The sequence below is a fragment of the Manis javanica genome, chromosome 1 (assembly GCF_040802235.1).
Source record: "Manis javanica isolate MJ-LG chromosome 1, MJ_LKY, whole genome shotgun sequence".
NCBI lineage: Eukaryota > Metazoa > Chordata > Mammalia > Pholidota > Manidae > Manis > Manis javanica.
This window is the reverse complement of record NC_133156.1, coordinates 7,022,882-7,045,661: the sequence shown is the minus strand read 5'-3', so window position 1 is coordinate 7,045,661 and position 22,780 is coordinate 7,022,882. Positions and strand designations below refer to the sequence as shown.

At 36.8% G+C, this 22,780-nt stretch overlaps 1 protein-coding gene across 10 annotated transcripts in view; it reads right to left on the bottom strand.

Moving 5' to 3' along the window:
* The window catches only part of ZMYM2 (zinc finger MYM-type containing 2), a 123,563-nt gene that overhangs the window by 54,021 nt on the left and 46,762 nt on the right, over nucleotides 1-22,780 (bottom strand). For 9 of the 10 annotated variants that reach the window (XR_005061072.2, XR_005061069.2, XR_005061070.2 and 6 more), the window contains one exon: nucleotides 2,559-2,630. The exons of the other annotated variant lie outside the window; for it this stretch is intronic. Coding sequence is in view for 5 of the 9 variants with exons in the window: in XM_073223707.1 (XP_073079808.1) it covers nucleotides 2,559-2,630 (72 nt within the window). In the remaining 4 variants the exon portion in view is untranslated. The remainder of the gene's footprint in view (nucleotides 1-2,558; nucleotides 2,631-22,780) is intronic. 10 annotated transcript variants of the gene reach the window in all.

Below are 22,780 nucleotides of genomic sequence, written 5' to 3'. Positions count from 1 at the left end.
ATTTTTAAATATTTCTGAGAATGGTATTTTTATATAATTGGTTCTAATTGTAATCAAAGGTATTTTATTTTATGCATTTAGTAACATTCTGAGAATTAGTCTATCCACATAACCAAGGAGTCTATAGCAAAGAACCCTATTAGAATAGGAGTAGTGATAAAACTTCAACAATGACATGATATCGTACTGACTTTAACACTAAGGGAAGATTAAGAGATAAATTGAAGTAAAACTTACACTTCACTCAATAAAACCCTGAAATTATTTCTTTGTTGTAAGATGTCTGTGCAGAGAAAATAAGATCTTAAAACTTTAAACACTATCACTTCACTTTTCTTCCCTTTAGCATAGTTTACAATTTTCTTTGAACACAAATATACTACTATTGTAATTTTTAAATTTTTGCTAATTGACAGCGGATGCTAAAAACAGTGAGTGAAGTTTGCGGAGCAACAGGTTATTTACTTACTATCAAATATATCCCCCTAAAAAACATAATAGAGAGGGAAAATCAGCAACTATAACCAGTAGAAATCTGACTGATACCCCTTAACCAAGTGAACGAAGCTAATATACAGTAGTGGGACAAACACACATCATGTGTCTCCTGGTATAAAATACTAAGACAGATACAGTATCATTTATGAGATATTCATGCCAAAAAATATATTCCTTAATTTAATTCTGAGAAAATATCTGACAAACTCAAATTGATGGGCAATCTACCAAATGCTCTGTAGTATTCAAAAATGTCAAGGCAGGCACAGTCGCAGGGGGGCCATCAGGTGAGAAATTGGGGATCAACAGAGGTGAGGCTTAGAACCCCACCCCCCCCTGTTTTGAGAGAAATCTGCATCCGTGGATGTTTTGTTGCCCTTGTCTAGCTTGGATTAATACTTAGTCTATAGGCACACACCTGATCATCTACATTTGCCCTCTTACAGCACTAAACTATGTTTTCTACCTTTATCTTGCATCTACCTACCACTTCAGCATTTTATTAAAAAAAAAATAATAATAAGAATAATAATGAGGGAGAAATGTGGAATTCACATATAAATCAAGTATAAAAATCAAACGAATATTCATATTTGACCTGATTGTTTATAGTTCACGATGCGTGATCAAAACTGAAAGTTTCTGTGATATGACTGCCCTTGCACTGTTCACCATTTAAGAACTTATTCACTTTGTAAGAATTTGTTCACCATGTAAGAACTTGTTCATTATGCTTCAGAAGATTGGAGACTGCTGAGAACTAGGCTTGGGGTTGATTAATGATTGTGCATTGAGTCCCCTATACAGAATTTTATTGTTGTTAACAACCATTTGATCAGTAAATATGAGAGACGCCCTCTCAAAAAAAAAAAAAATGTCAGGGATGTGAAAGACAAAAAGAGACTAGGAAATAGGTTCAGATTAAAGCAGACAGGACTTCCATCCCCAGCCACACACACAATGGGGTATTGCAGAGACTAGATTTAGCCTCCTACCTTTAACAACTAGAAAACAAGACAAGGATATGAGACAATGGATTTAAGCACTGCACAAATAAAATAATTCATTATACAGAAATTTACAAAAAACAAGCTGTAGGAAAAGAGCTAGAAATGACAAATATGAAAATAGTAGGCAAAGCTGTTAAAAGAGCAATGATAAATATGCCAATACATTTAAGAAATCAGTATTGGAAAACATGAACATGATGCATTAATTAGAAAATATAAGAGAGACCCAGATGCAGCTTGTAGAGATGAGAAAGACAAGATGTGAGATGAAAAATATACAACATGGAACTAACAGCTGATTAGAAAATATTAGTAAAATTAAAGATACAACAGTATAAACTCTCCAAAATGAAGCAAGAAGGAAAAAAAACAATAACACAGCCATAGGAACCATGGGACAACAGCAGGAAGAAGTCTAACATGTCTGGAGTTGAGTCTCAGAAAAGGAGAAAAAAAACAAAAAAATTTTAAAGAAATAATGGCCTATAACCCTGGATTAAATCCTAAACAAGAAATTTTCTCTTTCATTTGCTATAAGGGATATTAAGGGACAAAGTTTGAATAAGGCCTATAGATTAATCAGACAGCAGTATTATATGAATATAAAATTATTTATTTAGACCATTATACTATAGTCATAATTATTTCTAATTATATTCATTTATCATTCATGCACTAACTTATCTGGATTAATAAATATAAACTTGGAAATCTTTTTAAAAGACACTTCCTACTCTCTCAGGTAGGTACAAAAGAGAGGGACTTTTATATCCTTTAAATGACTCCTGTGCCTAAAAATCTTAACTGAAAATAATTTTTAAATAACATACTTACTGAAAAACAAATGAGCATATCACAAGAAAGTTTATGCAAAATTTAGTGAAATAAGTTTGTCTATGTCTCAGAGACAAAGAAAATAATTAACTGACATGTTTTATATTCACAAATTCTAATTTACTTCAAAATACACATGATTTTTCAAACACATAATGAAGACAGTAACAGTACATGAAGTTGTTAGGCCTTAACCCCAGCTATATTCCTGCTTACCTCAGGCTGCATTAAGAAAGAGTCCTGCGTATGATCGCGAACCTCCTTCAGGAAGCCTGGATGACTACCTACCTAAAAAAAGATTGTAGAATACTTTATGATAACACATAAAAAAGGCTGCTAGATTTGAAAGGTAAATAAATGCCTATTATTAATTGTTCTGGTGTCTTAAAAACTCATTCCAACTTTTAAAAGTATCTATCTGTCTTATTCCCAGTACCACTGACCAACTTAAAGAATTATTAAATTATTTTAATTAACCTATAGAAATACTCATTTAATGATAAAATTATATAATGGGATAAGGAATTAAAAATACTTAGCTATAACTCCGCTCTCAGCACACCTTGCAAAAAACAATAAAAAAATTCCCTTAGATGATAATGTATTCTAAAACCTCATGAATTCTATTATTAATACTTAAAATTATAGTATCTCAAAGCATTATATATTAGATCATTTGGAGATTAGTTACAATTTTTATCATTTGCAGATGGGTGTTTTGGGAACTCTTTTCAAAGCACCTATGACAGTTTCCAGCACATATGAATTTATATCCTTACTCCTTGCAGAAAGCAAGCTATTTCCTTTTTGAATGTCAAAATACTATGCAAGAAAATGGAAAAACATTGAAAGACAAGTGTTAAACATTATATAATCTCCACTGCTAGGATCTAGATTTTTACTTGTATCAGTATATTCTAGAAACTGAGCAACAGGAACATAGATAAGCAACCATGGCAGCCATTTAAAATGTGAGACACAAAGATGGAAAGGGGAAGCATAGGCAGGAACAAGAAAAGATCGCCATACAATTTTAGTTCCCATGTTACGGGAAAAGAAGACATTCACTGGAGCATTGTAGTGGTCTCTAAACATGTCTGGTTGTGGCCCTTTATCAGCAATAATGTATGCATTGCCATTCATTTACTTGTTAATTACAAACATATAGTATGTGAATTATAGAACGTATGAAAATACTTCAAAGTAGTGTCAAAATAAAGCCAGCTAAGGAAGAAAGTGTTAGATCCAGAGTTCATAATACCCAAAACATCTACACTTCAGTGAAAAAATAACCTACCAAAAACCAGGAAATCAATTTAAATGTAAAGAGGCCATCAAGAGATGCTAACAATCAAAGTACCCACATGTTAGAACTATCTGACAAAGATTTTTAAAGAGCCCTGATAAAAATGTTTCAACAGGAATAAAAACACAATTAACCAGGAAAAAACAGAATATCTCACCAAAGAATAGAAGATGTAAAGAAGAACCAAATGGAAATTCTGGACTGAAAAAAACAGTAACATAAATTTTAAAAATCAATGCATGAAGTACATCAAAAGAATACACAAGCCAAGTGGAAGTGCTGACCATGGCAGAAGCTAGAAAATTTTGAGCAACAAAATAAATAGAGCAGTATCTAATTATAACCCAAAGGGTATAATAAATATCCATGCATCTATTTTGATATTAATAATTGACTGAATAAATTAATAAATGTCAAAGAGACAACTCTCCTATGCACAAAAATCCAAGTATCTATAAACTCCACCCAAACAGAGAGACTGACTTCACTCCGAACAGCGCTTGGAAACTAGTGGCCAAAGAGGGGCAGGAGTAACTTTAAAAAGGAGACTTCTGACAAACACTGCTTCAGCAAGGTGATGAACATCAAGGTCATTAATCATCTTAATAGATGTACCTTGTTATGTGATGAAAAGTTAAAATGTAAAAGATAAGCATCTCTGCAATGTTCCTCCTAAAAATCCACAGCCCCAGTCTGTCTAATGATGAGAAAAACATCAGACAAATTCCAAAAGAAAGGCATCTTACAGTATACCTGATTCCTAAAACTGTCAAGGTCATCAAATACAAGGAAAGTCTGAGAAAATGTCACAACCAAGAGAAGCCTGAAGTCACATGATTACTGAATATAATGCAGTATCCGAGATGGACTCTGAAAACAAAAAAGGGACATTACATAAAAATTAAGGAAACGCAAATACAACTATGGACTTTACATAGTAATAATAATAACGTGTATCAGTTAATTAGAACAAATGTATCATATTAATTTCAGGTATCAATAAAAGAAGAAATGGTGAGATGGGCAGCTATAACATCAGAACTTTGTACTATCTGCTTTATTTTTTTTTGGAGCACTTAGAATTGTTCTAAAAAATTACAATAACAAAACTCAAGAGACAGAACCAAGAGCAGAATGGAGACGAGAGGGAACAAGATGAATGAAGAGGAAAATGAAGAGGAAAACAGAAGTTATCCAATATCAACAGAAAAGAAACAGACTCACAGGGAAAAATTAAGAAGAATAGAACATCAGGGATCTGTAGGACTATAACAAACGATGTAAGTGCCATGTAATTAGATCCCTAGAGGAAAAGCAAAAAAAGAACAGAGCTGAAAAAATACTAAAAAATGGCAAAACTGGACAGCTACATATAAGAGAATAAAACTGGATCATTGTCTAACCCCATACACAAAAGTAAATTCGAAATGAATCGAAGACCTGAATGTAAGTCATGAAACCATAAAACTCTTAGAAAAAAACATAGGCAAAAATCTCTTGGACATAAACATGAGCAACTTCTTCATGAACATATCTCCCCGGGCAAGGGAAACAAAAGCAAAAATGAACAAATGGGACTATATCAAGCTGAAAAGCTTCTGTACAGCAAAGGACACCATCAACAGAACAAAAAGGCATCCTACAGTATGGGAGAATATACTCATAAATGACAGATCCGATAAACGGTTGACATCCAAAATATATAAAGAGCTCACGCACCTCAGCAAACAAAAAGAAAACACTCCAATTAAAAAATGGGCAGAGCTGCTCAACAGACAGTTCCCCAAAGAAGAAATTCAGATGGCCAACTGACACATGAAAAGATGCTCCACATTGCTAGTCATCAGAGAAATGCGAATTAAAACTACAATGAGATATCACCTCACACCAGTAGGATCGCCACCATAAAAGACAAACAACAACAAATGTTGGCAAGGATGTGGTGAAAGGGGAACCCTCCTACATTGCTGGTGGGAATGTAAATTAGTTCAACCATTGTGGAAAGCAGTATAGAGGTTACTCAAAAAGCTCAAAATAGAAACACCATTTGACCCAGGAATTCCACTCCTAAGAATGTATCCTAAGAACACAGCAGCAAGTGTAGGAGCCAAGATGGCGGCATGAGTAGTTCAGCAGAAATCTCCCAAAAACATAAATATTTTGAAAATACAACAAATACAACTAGTCCTAAGAGAGAGACCAATGGATACAGTACAACAGCCAGGCTACATCTACATCTGCAAGAAGTCAGCATCACACAAAGAGGGTAAGATACAAGCTGCGACCTGGCAGGACTCAAGCGCCCCATAACCCCAGCACCCTGGCGGGAAGAAAGGAGTTGAAGGGGGCAGGGAGTGAAAGCCCAGGACTGCTAAACACCAGCTCTAGTAATCCACACTGGTAGCACAGCCACACAGTGCACGGTGTGCTGGATATTAGAGAAACGGAAAAGCAAAACCTGCCAGTGGGTCCCTGCAACCGGCCCCCCCGGGACAAAAGAAAAGCAACTGCTTTTTTAAAGTCTTCAAGGGACAGGGACCTCACAGCTGGACGAAATCGTCCTGGCAGACTCAGCCCAGCAGGTGGGAATACCGGGGAACTCTAGACGACCTAACCCTCTGGTCAGCAGCACAGCTCTGAAGCCCCTCACAGAGATAAGCAGCCTGCCAGTCATTCCCCCAGCTGGCAAGAACCCCGACACACCGGCCCAGTAGCAGGAGAGCAGCAACGTGGAACTACGGCAAGGAGTGGCTGCGAACACTGGCGGCACCAGAGGGTCCCAGGAGAGGCCCGGGCATGCCGGCGGCAGCCGAGCAGCCTGGGAGCAGCAGCACCCCCAGCAGCCGCCAAAAATCTCCTCCTGACGCACAACCTCCCGGGCCAGACCCAAAGGCCACCACCAGTGCGCAACTGCCTGGAGGGGGTGCCACTACTGCAGGACAGCACAGATTGCGCGCCTGCCACTCCCCACAGCGCTCTGCACTACCCTGACGGAGACCCCGCCCACAGCAGCTTACGGGATTAACCTGGAGGCTGCTCCAGGAGTGCAGGTAATGGACACAGGTAGCAGAGAAGGTCAAGGCAACCAGCAAGCAGGAAAAGACTTTGTTCTCCCAGCTGACACATGCGCTACCTGCCTACAGTTACCTCTATCACCATGAAAAGGTAGAAGAATTTGGTCCAGTTCAGAAACCCAGACAACCCCCGAGAGAGGGCCTGGGGAGACAGACTGAAACAATCTACCAGAAAAAGAATTTAAAATAAAGGTCATAAACGTGCTTATGGATCTGCAGAGAAATATGCAAGAGTTAAAGGATAAAGTGGGGAGGGAGAATAAAGAAATAAAACAATCTCTGGAAGGACTTAAGAGCAGACTGGATGAGGTGCAACAGGCCGTTAATGGAATAGAAATCAGAGAACACGAACACTGAAAAGCTGAGGTAGAAAGAGAAAAGAGGACCTCCAGGAATGAAAGAATATTAAGAGAACTGTGTAACCAATCCAAACAGAACAATATTCACATTATAGTGGTACTACAAGAAGAAGAGAGAGAAAAAGGGATAGAAACGGCAATTTGAAGAAATAATTGCTGAAAACTTCCTCAAACTCGGGGAGGAAATAGTCTCTCAGACCATGGAGGCCCACAAAACTACCAACACAAGGGACTCAAGAAGGACAACACCAAGACATATAATAATTAAACTGGCAAAGGTCAAAGACAAGGGTAGAGTATTAAAGGCAGCCAGAGAGAGAAAAAAGGTCACCTACAATGGAAAACACACCAGGCTATAACCAGAAACCTTACAAGGTCAGAAGAGAATGCCATGATAGATATATTTAACGCAATGAAACAGAAGGGCCTTGAACCAAGAATACTGTATACAGCATGATTATCATTTAAATATGAAGGAGGGATTAAACAATTCCCAGAGAATCAAAAGTTGAGGAAATTTGCCTCTGACAAAACACCTCTGCAGGGTATTTTAGAGGGACTGCTCAAGATGGAAGCACTCCTAAGGCTAAATAGATGTCACCTGAAAAAATAAAATCACAGCAAAGAAAGCAGACCAACCAAATACTAACTAAAGGCAAAAAATAAAATCAACTACCCACAAAAGCAGTCAAATGAAACGCAAAAGAACACAGAATAAAAAACCTAACATATAAAGAATGGTGGAGGAGGAGTAAGAAGGGAGAGAAATAAAGAATGATCAGACAGTGTTTACAATAGCTTAATAAACAAGTTAAGTTAGACAGTTACATAGTAAAGAAGCTAACCTTAAACCTTTGGTAACACAAATCTAAAGCCTGCAATGGCATAAGTACATATCTTCCAATAATCACCATAAATGTAAACGGACTGAATGCACCAATCAAAAGACACAGAGTAACAGAATGGATAAAAAAGCAAGACCCTAGCTTGGATTAATACTTAGTCTATACACACACACCTGACCATCTACATTTGCCCTCTTACAGCACTAAATTATGTTTTCTACCTTTATCTTGCATCTACCTACCACTTCAGCATTTTATTAATAATAATAATAAGGGAGAAATGTGGGATTCACATTTAAATCAAGTATAAAAATCAAACGAATAATCATATTTCACCTGATTGTTTATAGTTCATGATGCGTGATCAAAACCAAAAGTTTCTGTGATATGACTGCCCTTGCACTGTTCACCATGTAAGAACTTGTTCACCATGTAAGAACTTGTTCGTCATGCTTCAGAAGATTGGAGACTGTTGAGAATTAGGCTTGGGGTTGATTAATGATTGTGCATTGAGTCCCCTATACAGAATTTTATTGTTGTTAACAACCATTTGATCAATAAATATGAGAGATGCCCTCTCAAAAAAAAAAAAAGCAAGACCCATCTATATGCTGCTTACAAGAGACTCACCTCAAACCCAAACACATACACAAACTAAAAGTTAAGGAATGGAAAAAGATATTTCATGCAAAGAACAAGGAGAAAAAAGCAGATGTAGCAGTACTGGTACCAGACAAAATAGACTTCAAAACAAAGAAAGTAACAAGAGATAAAGAAGAATATTACATAATGATAAAGGGCTCAGTCCAACAAGAGAATATAACCATTATAAATATATATGCACTCAATACAGGAGCACCAACATATGTGAAACAAATACTAACAGAATTAAAGGAGGAAACAGAATGCAATGCATTCATTATGGGAGACTTTTACACACCACTCACTCCAAAGGAAGATCCACCAGACAGAAAATAAGTAAGGACACAGAGGCACTGAACAACACACTAGAACAGATGGACCTAATAGACATCTATGGAACTCTACATCCAAAAGCAACACGATACACATTCTTCTCAAATGCACATGGAACATTCTATAGACCACATACTAAGCCACAAAAAGAGCCTCAATAAATTCAAAAAGATTGAAATCCTACCAACCAATTTTTCAGACCACAAAGGTATAAAACTAGAAATAAATTATACAAAGAAAGTAAAAAGGCACAGAAACACATGGAGGCTTAACAACATGCTTCTAAATAATCAATGGATCAATGACCAGATTAAAATAGAGATCAAGCAATATATGGAAACAAATGACAACAACAACACAAAGCCCCAACTTCTTTGGGACGTAGCAAAAGCAGTCTTAAGAGGAAAGTATATAGCAATCCAGGCACATTTAAAGAAGGAAGAATAATCCCAAATGAATAGTTCAACGTCACAACTACCGAAATTGGAAAAAGAAGAACAAATGAGGCCGAAAGTCACCAGACGGAGCGACATAATAAAAGTCAGAGAAGAAATAAATAAAATTGAGAAGAATAAAACAATAGGAAAAAATCAATGATACCAAGAGCTGGTTCTTTGAGAAAATAAACAAAATAGATACACCTCTAGCCAGACTTAATAAGAGAAAAACAGAATCAACATACATCAACAGAATCAGAAAGGAGAAAGGAAAAACCATGATGGACCCAATATAAATACAAAGAATTATTAGGGAATACTACAAAACCTATATGCTAACAAGGTGGAAAACCCAGAAAAAACTGACAACTTCCTAGAAAAATACAACCTTCCAAGAGTGACCAAGGAACAAACAGAAAATCTAAACAAACCAATTACTACTGAAGAAATTGAACTGTTAATCAAAAAACTACCCAAGAACCAAACCCCCGACAAGATGGATATACCTCAGAATCTTATCACACATACAGAGAAGATATAATACCCATTCTCATAAGCATGAGTGATTTCTTCACGAACGTATCTCCCCGGGCATGAGAAACAAAAGCAAAAATGAACACGTGGGACTATATCAAGCTGAAAAGCTTCTGTACAGCAAAGGACACCATCAATAGAACAAAAAGGCATCTGAGTGTATGGGAGAATATATTCATAAATGACACATGCGATAAAGGGCTGACATCTAAAATATATAACAGCTCACGCACCTCAACAAACAAAAAACAATTAATCCAATTAAAAAATGGGGAGAAGAGCTGAACAGACAGTTCTCCAAAGAAGAAATTCTGATGGACAACAGGCACATGAAAAGATGCTCCACATCACTAATTATCAGGGAAATGCAAATTAAAACCACAATGAAATATCACCTCACACCAGTAAAGATCGCCACCATCCAAAAGACAAACAACAAATGTTGGCGAGTTTGTCAAGAAAGGGGAACCCTCCTACACTGCTGGTGGGAATGTAACCTAGTTCAACCATTGTGGAAAGCAGTATGGAGGTTCCTCAAAAAACTCAAAATAGAAATACCATTTAACACAGGAATTCTACTTCTATGATTTACCCTAAGAATGCAGCAGCCCAGTTTGAAAAAGACAGATGCACCCCTATGTTTATCGCAGCACTATTTACAATAGCCAAGATATGGAAGCAACCTAAGTGTCCATCAGTAGATGAATGGATAAAGATATGGTACATATACACAATGGAATATTATTCAGCCATAAGAAGAAAACAAATCATACCATTTGCAACAACATGGATGGAGCTAGAGGGTAGTATACTCAGTGAAATAAGCCAGGCATAGAAAGACAAGTACCAAATGATTTCACTCATATGTGGAGTATAAGAAGAAAAAACTGAAGGAACAAAACAATAGCAGGAGCGCACAGAACCCAAGAATGGACTAACAGTTAGCAAATGGAAGGGGTCTTGGGAGGATGGGTGGGAAGGGATGGATAAGGGTGGGAAAAAGAAAGGGGGCACTACAAATAACATGTATAATGTGGGGCAAGGTACAAGGAGGGCTGTGCAACACAGAGAAGACAAGTAATGATTCTACAGCATCTCACTATGCTGATGGACAGTGACTCTAATAGGGTAGGTGGGGGTGACTTAGTGATGGGGGGAGTCTACTAAACATAATGTTCCTCATGTAATTGTAGATTAATTATACCAAAATAAAAAAAAGGACTGCAGCAGCCCAGTTTAAAAAAGACATGCACCTCTATGTTTATCACAGCACTGTTTACAACAGCCAAGAAATGGAAGCAACCTAAGTATCCAGCAGTAGATGAATGGATAAAGATGTGGTACATATACACAATGGAATATTATTCAGCCATAAGAAAACAAATCCTACCATTTGAAACAACATGGATGGAGCTAGAGGGTATCATGCTCAGTGAAATAAGCCAGGCATAGAAAGACAAGTACCAAATGATTTCACTCATCTGTGGAGTGTAAGAATAAAGCAAAAACATAAGGAGCAAAACAGCAGCAGACTCACAGAACCCAAGAATGGACTAACAGTTACCAAAGGGAAAGGGACTGGGGAGGATTGCTGGGAAGGGAGGGATAAGGGGTGGGGAGAGAAAGGGGGTATTATGATTAGCATGTATAATGTGGGGTGGGGGGGTCCAGGGAGGGCTGTACAACAGAGAAGACAAATAGTGATTCTACAGCATCTTACTACGGTGATGGACAGTGACTGTAATGGGGTATGTCAGAGGGACTTGGTGAAGGGGAGAGTCCAGTAAACATAATGTTCTGCATGTAACTGTAGACTAATGATACCAAAAGAAATTAAAAAATGAAAAATGCTAAAAAATGTCCAAAAACATTACAAATTAGGCAAAAGACACAAAATGCAGATAGAAGCTGAGCAAATCCTAAAAGGCTCGCCACAATATATCACAGTAAAATGTCTGAAAACTTTTGGAATAAAATTAAAATTTGAATAAAAATAAAGGAAAAAAATCTTTAAACCAGCAAGAGAAATGATACACCTAAAGATGAAATGTAACTGGATTAACAACCTAGTTAGATAGAAAACTTTTTGACAACAGCCCCTTTATTCCATCCAAACAACACAGAAAAAATGTGACATTAACCCCTCCCACACCAGAAAAGGCCAAGTGGACAGCCTAGAATTACATACTGGCCTGGTTGTGAGGAGATGCGCCATGCCCACAACCCAGACAGGGTGATGTCAGAAAAGGCCAAATAAAGGGGCTAAACTTCTTCCCCAACTAGTCCGTCAAGATGAGAACTAGTAGAGTCAGTCAAGTTTCACCATAATCTAGCAGTATATTAAGGCCAAAACTGAAATTACAGAGGCTGAGTAGTAGAAAGAAAAAAAGAAGTGAACAGAACCTTTTCACAGATCAAGCAGACCAACATGTGCACTTATGTAGTCTCAGACAAATGGAACAAGGCAGAAAGATTATTTAAAAAAATAATGGCTGAAAAACCTCACAAATATGATAAAAGGCACAAATCTACAAAGCTAAGAAGCACAAAAAATTATTAAGTAGGATAAACTCAAAGACACACAACAGGACACATAGTCAAACTGCTGAAAGGCAGAAATTCTGAGGGCAGTAAGAAGCTACTCATGAATTATAAGGAATCCTCAAGATACACAGCAATTTCTCATCAAATACCCATGGAAGCCAAAATGTAGTGGGGCAACAAGTAAAATGTTGAAAGAAAAAAACTTTAGAACACTATGGCCAGAAAAATTATTATCCAAACATGAAGGAGAAAAAGACATAACCAAAAAAATACTGAGGGTATTTATAATTAGACTTACTCTACAGAAAATCCTAAGAACCAAAGACTTATGCTGAAATGAAAAGGAACCTGGACAGTAACTCAAACAGAATGAAGGAAGATCTTTAATTAAGGTAATTACATAGGCAAATATAAAATGCAAAATTATTCTATTTTTGGTTTATAAGTCCACTTTTATTTCCTACATGATTTTAAAGACATATAGACAAAAATATTTGTAAATCTATATTACATTAGGCACACAATGTTGTAATTAATCAGTAAATATATTTTTATATTTATAATAACATTAATAAATTAATAAATATAATTTACTGCATAAAGGAAGGGGTTATATAGGAACAGTTTTAAAATGTCAATTATCAGGTCACATTAGATGGATATAAACCTAGGATATTAAATGTAATCCCTATGGTAACCACAAAGAAAACATCTAAAAATTATTCACCAGAGTAAATAGAGAAGGGCATCAAAACAATTCACTGCCAAAAAATCAACTAAACAGAAAACAAATCCTACCATTTGCAACAACATAGATGGAGCTAGAGGGTATTATGCTCAGTGAAATAAGCCAGGCAGAGAAAGACAAGTACCAAATGATTTCACTCATACGTGGAGTATAAGAACAAAGCAAAAACTGAAAGAACAAAACAGCAGCAGACTCACAGAACCCAAGAAGGGACTAACAGTTACCAAGGGGAAAGGGACTGGGAGGATGAATGAGAAGGAAGGGATAAGGGGAAAAAAAGGCAGGGGGCATTACTATTAGCAGACATATGTAGGGGGTGGGCACGGGGAGGACTGTACAACACAGAGAAGACAAGTAGTGACTCTATAGCATCTTACTACACTGAGGGACAGTGACTGTAATGGGGTTTGTGGGGGGGACTTGGTGATGGGGGAAGTCTAGTAAACATAATGTTCATCATATAATTATAGACTAATTATACCAAAATAAAATAAATATATAAATAAAAGGTTGGGAAAGAGAATGAAAAAAATTAACTAAGCACAGAAGAAAGCAGTAATGAAGGAAATGAGTTATAGATAAGGTGTAAGACAAACAAAACAAAAAAAGAAATGGCAGAAATAAGTTCTTCCTTATCAGGAATAACTTTAAATGCAAAAGGATTAAATTTTCCAGTCAAAAGGCAAAGAATGGTAGAATGGAATAAAAATGATCCAACTATACAGTCTACAAGAATCTCACTTTCTGTCCAGGATCACAAAGAGGTCAAAAGTGAAATGATAGAAAAAGATATCCAATCAAATAGTAATTAAAGCTGGAACAGTTATACTATTATCAAACAAAATAAACTTTGAGACAAAAACTGATCTGAGAGACAAAGAAATCAATTTTGATGAAAGGGTGAACTCATCAAGATGTAACAATTATAAATATATATGCATCAAATATCAGTCCCAAGATATGTTAAGCAAGCACTGACAGAACTAAAGGGAAAACAGACAATTCTATAATAATAGCTGGAGTATTCAATACATACACCACTTTCAATGGGTAAGACCAATCAGAGAGAATTTTAATGATTAAATGCAGGACTTAATAATGCTATAAAAATGGAGCTAACAGACATATAGAATACTCTACCCAACAGCCACAGAATAAATATTCTTCTCAAGTGCACATGGAACATTTTCCAGGATAGAAACACGTATTAGACCACAAAGTCTCAATAAATCCATAGACAGAAATTACACAGATTTCAATCGTAAGACAAGTGAGTACCAGAAGGAAAACAAGATAATACACAAATATGGGATATTAAACTACACACTCTTAACAAAAGAGTCAAATAAAATATCACAAGGAAAATTTGAAAGTAGTTAATAGATGAATGAAAGCAAAACCACAAAATACCAAAAGTGAAGGGATGTAGTGTAAGTAGTGATCACCGGGAAATTTATTACTGTAAATGCCTATTTTTGAAAAGAAGATCTCCAATCAATAACCTAATTTACACCTTAAAGAAATAGCAAAGGAAGAGAAAACTAAACCCAAAGCTAGCAGAATAAAGGAAATAATGAAGATTACAGTGGAGTTAAGAAAGAGATAGAAAAATAGACTCAGTGAAACCAAGAGTTCATCATTTGAAAAGATTAAAAAGTTGACAAACCTCTTTAGACTTAGAAAAACTAAAGATATAAAGAACAAAACAGAAATATAAGTCGTGACCTACAGACATTCCCCCCAAAATAAGCTTGTGAGAAAACGCTATGAATAGGTACACACCAACAATTTGGATAACCCAAATGAAATAGACAAATTCCTCAAAACACACAAAACAACAAAACTGACTATAGAGAAATTGAAAATATCAAAGACCAGTATGAAGTGAAAAAATCAAAAATCATGCAACAAAGAAAATCCCAGGACCAAATGACTTCAGTGGTGAATTCTGCCGAACATTTGAGGAAGAACAGAAATTCTTCTTAAATTTTTCTGAAAATCAGCACAGTGTAGAACACTTCCCACTCCTACTAAGCCAGTATACCCTGATTCCAAATCTAGATGAAGACATTGGAAAGAAAATTACAAACCAATATCACTTATGAATACATATTATTAAATCCAAAACAAAACAGTCAGCCAAATTCAGCAGCATTATTGAAGATATTACAGAAGCAAGAATTATCCCAGTAATATAAGAGTGGTTCAATGTAAGATACCACCATGAACTAGATGAATGTGAAAACTACATAATCTCAAATGATAAAACAAAAGAAGTTTGACAGAACCTAACACCCTTTTATAACGAAGAACACCCCACAAACTAGGAATAAAACTACTTCAAAATAATAAGTAACATATGAACAACCCACAGCTAACATCATACTCAATGGTGAAAGATACAAAGCTTTTTTTCTAAGATCAGGAACAAGATAAGTATGCCCATGCCCACTTTTGCCACTTCTATTCAACATAATGGTGAAAGTTCTAGCCAGAACGTTTAGGGAAAAGGAATAAAAGGCATCCAAATTGGAAGGGAATAAATAAAACCATTGCTTTTGCAGATAACAGTGATTCTATATAGAGAATATCCCAAGGTATCCAAAATAAAGCTATATGAGCTAATAAGCAAATTCAACAAAGTTGCAGGGTACAGGATCCATATTCAAGTATCAGTTGTACATCAATGTATAATCTAAAAGGAAATTGACAGAGCAATTTCATTAACAATAGCACCCAGAAGAATAAAATACCTTGGAATAAGTATAATCAAGGAGGTGAACACTTGTACACTAAAAACTACAAGACTGCCAAAACTGATTAAGGAATACCTAATTGGAAAGACACCACATGTTCACTGACAGGAATATTTAACACTGCTGAAATGTCAACAATACCCAGAGCAATCTACAGGATCAATGTAATCACTATCAAAATCTGAATAGCCTTTTCTGCAGAAATGAAAAAGCAGATTCTGAAATTCACATAAAATTGGAATTGATCTGGAATATCCAAATAATCTTGAAAAAGCACAGTCAGAGGACTCATATCCTGATCTGAAAATCTGCTACACAGATACAGTTACGACAATGTGGTACTTGCTTAAGAACACACATGTAGACCAATGGAATACAGAATTGAAGAGTCCAGAAATAAACCTACCCAAATTAAAATTTGATAAATATGACAAGTCCATTTCATAGGGAAATACAATAATATCTTCCACAGATGGTGCTTAGACAAGTGAATTTCCACATGCAAAAGAATGAAGTTAACAAAGCCACAGTAATCAAGACAATTTAGTATGGTACAAGAACAGACCCATAGACCAGTGGAACAGAATAGAAAGTCCAGATATTAACCCAAGTATATACGTTCAATTAATTTACAATAAAGGAGCCATGGATATACGATGGGGAAATGAGAACCTCTTCAACAGCTGGTGTTGGCAAAACGGGACAGTAATATGTAAGAGAATGAAACTGGATTACTGTCTCACTCCATACACAAAAGTAAACTCGAAATGTATCAAAGACCTGAATGTAAGTCATGAAACCAAAGAAGTCTTAGAAGAAAATATAGGCAAAACTCTCTTGCATATAAACATCAAGCAACTTCTTCATGAACATATCTCCACAGGAAAGGGAAACAAAAGCAAAAATGAACAAGTAGGATTATATCAAACTAAAAAACTTCTGTAAAGCAAAGGACACCATCAGTAGAACAAAAAGGCATCCTACAGTATGGGAGAATATATTCATATATGACATATCCAATAATGGGTTGATATCCAAAATATACAAAGAACTCATGCACCTCAACAAACAAAAAGCAAATTACCCAATTAAAAAATGGGCAGAGGATCTGGACAGACACTTCTTCAAAGAAAAAATTCAGATGGCCAACAGGCACATGAAAAGATGCTCCACATCCCTAATCATCAGAGAATTGCAAATTAAAATAACAATGAGATACCATCTCACACCAGTTAGGATGGCCAACATCCAATAGACAAACAATAACAAATATTAGCAAGTTTGTGGAGAAAGAGGAAACCTACTACACTGCTGGTGGGAATGTAAACTAGTTCAACCTTTGTGGAAAGGACTATGAAGATTCCTCCAAAAATTCAAAATAGAAATAGCATTTGACCCAGGAATTCCACTCCTAGGAATTTACCCTAAGAATGCAGGAGCCAGTTTGAAAAAGACATCTGCACCCCTATGTTTATTGCAGTTCTATTTACAATAGCCAAGAAATGGAAGCAACCTAAGTGTCCATCAGTAGATGAGTGGATAAAGAAGATGTGGTACATATACACAAGGGAATATTATTCAGTCATAAGAAGAAAACAAATCCTACCATTTGCAACAACATGGATGGAGCTAGAGGGTATTATGCTCAGTGAAATAAGCAAGGTGGAGAAAGACAAGTACCAAATGATTTCAATCATATGTGGAGTATAAGAAGAAAGACAAACTGAAGGAACAAAACAGCAGCAGACTCACAGAACCAAAGAATGGACTAACAGTTACCAAAGGGAAAGGAACTGGGGTGGATGGGTAGGAAGGGAGGGATAAAGGGGAAAAAAGGGCTTTATGATTAGCACACTTAATGTAGTGAGGGATGAGGGGGCACGGGGAAGGCAGTATAGCACAGAGAAGACAAGTAATGATTCTATAGCATCTTACTACACTGATGGACAGTGACTGTAATGGGGTATGTGGTGGGGACTTGATAATGAGGGGAATCTAGTAATCACAATGTTGTTCATGTAAATGTGTATTAACGACACAAAAAAAAATAACAATAAAAAAGAAATAAGAATGTAGTTATATGCCTAACTCACATCATAAACAAAAATTGATTCAATATGGAACAAAGACCTGAATATAAAAATTTAAACCATAAAACTCTTAAAAGAAAATATAGGAAGATAAACCATCTTAACATCTGGTTTGGCAACAAATTCTTACATATGGCACCAAAACTATAATCAACAAAGAAAAAAAGATGCAAATTGGACTTTATTAAAAGTAAAAATTCTTGTGCATCAAATGACATAAAAAAGAAAGTAAAAAGACAACCTATGTCTGGGAGGCAGTATTTGCAACTGTATGTCAGATAAGGGATTAATATTCATAATATATAAAGAACTCCAAGAACAAAAGGACAAGAGACACAATTCAGTAAGGGGCAAAGGACTTCCACAGGTACTTCTCCAAAGAAGATATACAAATAGTCAACAAGCATATGCTCAACACCATTAGTCATTAGGGACATGCAAATCAAAGCCAAAAAGAAATATCACTTCATACCTACTAAGGTGGCTATAAGAAAAAAAAATATTTAAAAAATGAAAAATAACAAGTGCTGGTGAAGATTTCTAGTAAATGAAACCTTTGTGTATTGCTGGTAGTAACACAGTTGTGAAAAAGTTTAACAGTTCATCAGAAAGCTAAGCATAAGATTACCCTTTGCTCTTGCTAGCAATTCCACTCCCAGATTCATATGCACAAAAATTGAAAACCAGGACTCAAACTGATACTTAACCCAAATATCCATCAACAAAAGAAGAGATTAAAAAAATGTCATAAAGACATACAATGAATATTCAATCATAAAAAGGCTACAATATGGATAAAATTGAAAACATTATACATTATACTAAGTGAAATAAAGAAGACACAAGAGAACAGATATTGTATGAATCCACTTATGTGAAAGACCTAGAATAGGAAAATTCATAGAGTCAGGAAATAGATTAGGGACTGGAGATAAGAGTAACTGAGGAATTACTTGTTTGTCTGTTTCTGTATGGGCCATGAAAAAGTTCTGGAAATAGAGATGTGGTTGTACAACATTATGTATGTTATTAATGGCACTCAACTGTACACATAATGTTTAAAACTGGAAATTTTATATTACATCTTTGCCACAGTTTTTTTTAGAAAAATATTATTTTCCTTCTTCCTTATACCTGGAATGCTTAAGTAACACAGGGATTACCTAGTTTAAATTTGATGGGATTAATCTATGAAATCAACTGAGCCTGTTTTAGTGTGCGTGTGGGTGTAGGGAATTCTTTGATAACAGTCTGTATTTCTTTTATGGAAATTTTTCTACTTTACTGTATGTACTGTGGAATCAATTGAGGGTAATTATATTTTCATGCAATATTGCTCAATCTAGGTTTTCAACATTTTTATATAGGGTTGAAGTAGTCCCTTATGATTTTTCTCAATTTCATGTTTTGATAATAAAGTCCCACCTTGTCATGTCTTATTTTTGTGAATTTGTGCCTTTTCTAAACCTCTTTTCCTGATTAATGAGTGCTTTGTCCAGTTTTTCAAAGACCTAATTTTTTACTGAAGCAGCATTTTCAATTATTTTGGTATAATTTTTATATCCTTACTCATTTATTTTTACTTTTAGCATTATTTTATTCCCTTTTAGTTTGTTTTCTTTTTACAGCATTTTGAGTTTAATACTTAATTCATTTATTTTCATGTTTACGGTTTTCAGGATATAAGGATTTGAATTCTCTGAGAATTTTTATAAAGCAAATATAACACTGATATGTTAAAGACAGTGTTAAGGAAAAGAAAAGGCAAAACCCTTGTGAATACCAATAGAAAAGTGCTGAATAAAATATTAACAATTAGAAATAAACATTAAAAATACAGTAATGAGATGGTATCCTATTTATTTTAGTGAATACAACAACCTGTATATGACCTGGTATACACCTTATTTTAGTGAATGTAAAAACATTAGATGGATTACCAAACCATTAAAATAATTCACATATTAGGTTGGGGCAGGGAACATACAATCACCTCCACAGACACTGTAAAGACCTTTAAAACTCAATGCTCATTTCTGGTAAAACACTCAAAAAAACAGAAATCAGTGGATACTTTTTAATAGGATAAAATATATTTTATCTCAACCCTAAAGCTGGCACATAATTTCATAAGGAATCATCAAAGGCATTCCCACTGGAAAAGTAATATATTTACTATTTTCACTACTTAAAATTGCACTGACACCATCAGAAAAGACAAAGTAATAAAGGAAAATCTAAACTTTCTCTATCTGCAGATGACACACTCAGATTAAACCAATGATGCTTCAGTTAGGTAGAAGGTATTTAAATTTTTTTAAAATACATGCATAATTATGTAAAGATACATGCAAACCAATGCAAGAGAAAACCTCACTTAAAATAGCAACAAAAAAGGGCGAGAGCCAAGATGGCAGCATGAGTAGAGCAGTGAAAATCTCCTCCCAAAACCATACATATTTTTGAAAGTACAACAAAAACAACTACCCTAAAAGAGAGACCAGAAGATACACAACAGCCAGGCTACATCCACATCTGCGAGAACCCAGTGCCTCGCACAGGGGGTAAGATAACAAACCATGACACAGTGGGACACGAGCACCCCTCACCCCAGCTCCCAGCGGGAGGAGAGGAGTTGGAGCGGGGAGAGAGAGGGAGCCCAGGACTCCTAAACACCCAGCCCTAGCCATCCACACCGGAGCGCAGACACACAGTGCGTGGGGTGCTGCATACTAGGGAAACAGGACAGTAAAACCTGCAAGTGGGTCCCTGCAGCGGGCGCCCCTGGGACAAAGAAAAGATAGGGCTTTTTGAAAGACTTAACGGGAAAGGGAATGATTTATAAGCAGAATGGATAAGATGCAAGAGGCCACTGATGAAACAGAAACCAGAGAACAGGAACGGATAGAAACTGATGCAGAGAGAGAGATAAAAGGATCTCCAGGAAAGGAACCACACAGCTGGACGGAAATATCCCGGGACACTTAGCCCAGCAGCTGGGAATCCTAGGAAACACCGGGCGCCCTAAACCCCTGGGCTGCAGCACCACTCAGAGGCCCCTCACAGAAATAAACAACTCCCGTCCATTTCCCCTCTGATGCTGTTGGTGGAGCAGCAGCCTGAGGCTGGCCACACCCACAGCAGCAGGGCAGAGATTCTTACACAGCGGCCAGGCAAGAATTAGAAACCCCGTCCGCACACAGCTGCCCAGCAAAAGCTGCTGGGGGTCGCCATTCACCAGGAGAGGAAGGTCACAAACCAGGAAGAAGGGACGTTCTCCCAGTTGACACACGCACGAGCTCCCCACAACTACGTCTATCACTATGAACAGGCAGAAGAATTTGATACAGACCAGACTAACCCAGACATCCTCCCCTGAGAAGGAATCTGGGGAGATAGACCTAACCAATCTCCCTGAAAAAGAATTCAAAATAAAGGTCATAACCATGCTCATGGAGCTGCAGAGAAATATGCAAGAGCTAAGGTATGACATCGAGAAGGAGATTACAGAAATGAAACAATATCTGTAACAATTTATACACAGAATGAATAAGATGCAAGCAGCCACTGATGGAATAGAAATCAGAGAACAGGAACACATAGAAGCTGATGCAGAGAGAGATAAAACGATCTCCAGGAATGAAACATTATTAAGAGAACTGTGTGACCAATATCCAAAAGGAACAATATCCACATTATAGGGGTACCAGAAGAAGAAGAGAGAGAAAAAGGGATAGAAAGTGTATTTGAAGAAATAATTGCTGAAAACTTCCCCAAACTGGGGGAGGAAATAATCATTCAGACCACGGAAGCACACAGAACTCCCAACAGAAAGAACCCAAGGAGGACAACACCAAGACACACAATAATTAAAATAGCAAAGATCAAGGACAAGGACACAGATTTAAAAGCAGCTAGAGAGAGGAAAAAGGTCACCTACAAAGGAAAACCCATCAAGCTATCATCAGATTTCTCAACAGAAACCTTATAGGCCAGAAGAGAATGGCATGACATATTTAATGCAATGAAACAGAAAGGCCTTGAACCAAGGATACTGTATCCAGCACGATTATCATTTAAAAATGAAGGAGGGATTAAATAATTCCCAGACAAGCAAAAGTTGAGGGAATTTGCCTCCCACAAACCACCTCTACAGGGTATTTTAGAGGGACTGCTCTAGATGGGAGCACTCCTAGGGCTAAGCAGATGTCAACAGAGAAAATAAAATCACAGCAAAGAGAGAGATTAAAGATGGCGGCATGAGAGCAGAGACAGTGGCTTCCTCCTAAAACTGGATACAATTAGAAAATACAGTTGGCACAAATAATTCTCAGAGAGCACCAGGAAAGAGGATGGTGTCAGACTGCACACACCTGGAGAAAAGAGCAGACCTCACCAAACGCTGAATGGGGTAACGTACCAGAGCTGTGGCTCCACGGGACCTGAGCCCTTCCCCCACCCCAGCTCAATGGCGGGAGGAAAAGAAATGGGGCAGGGAGGGAGTGGAAGGATTGGGACTGCTGAATACCTACCTCTGGAGATCTGCTCTGGAAGCACAAACCTACACTTTATAGTGCTTTCATGAGACTCGCATGACTACCGAGTTGGAAAGTTAATACAGGCAGAGTTCCTGGGGAGACTGGGATTCCGGCTGCTTGTGGAAAGCAGGGATCCATATCCAGCTACTCTGGGACAAAAACTTATACCTGTGTGCCCGGACCACTGGTTCAGGCAGTGGAGACAGGCACAGCAGCCAAGAAGCGGGGAATA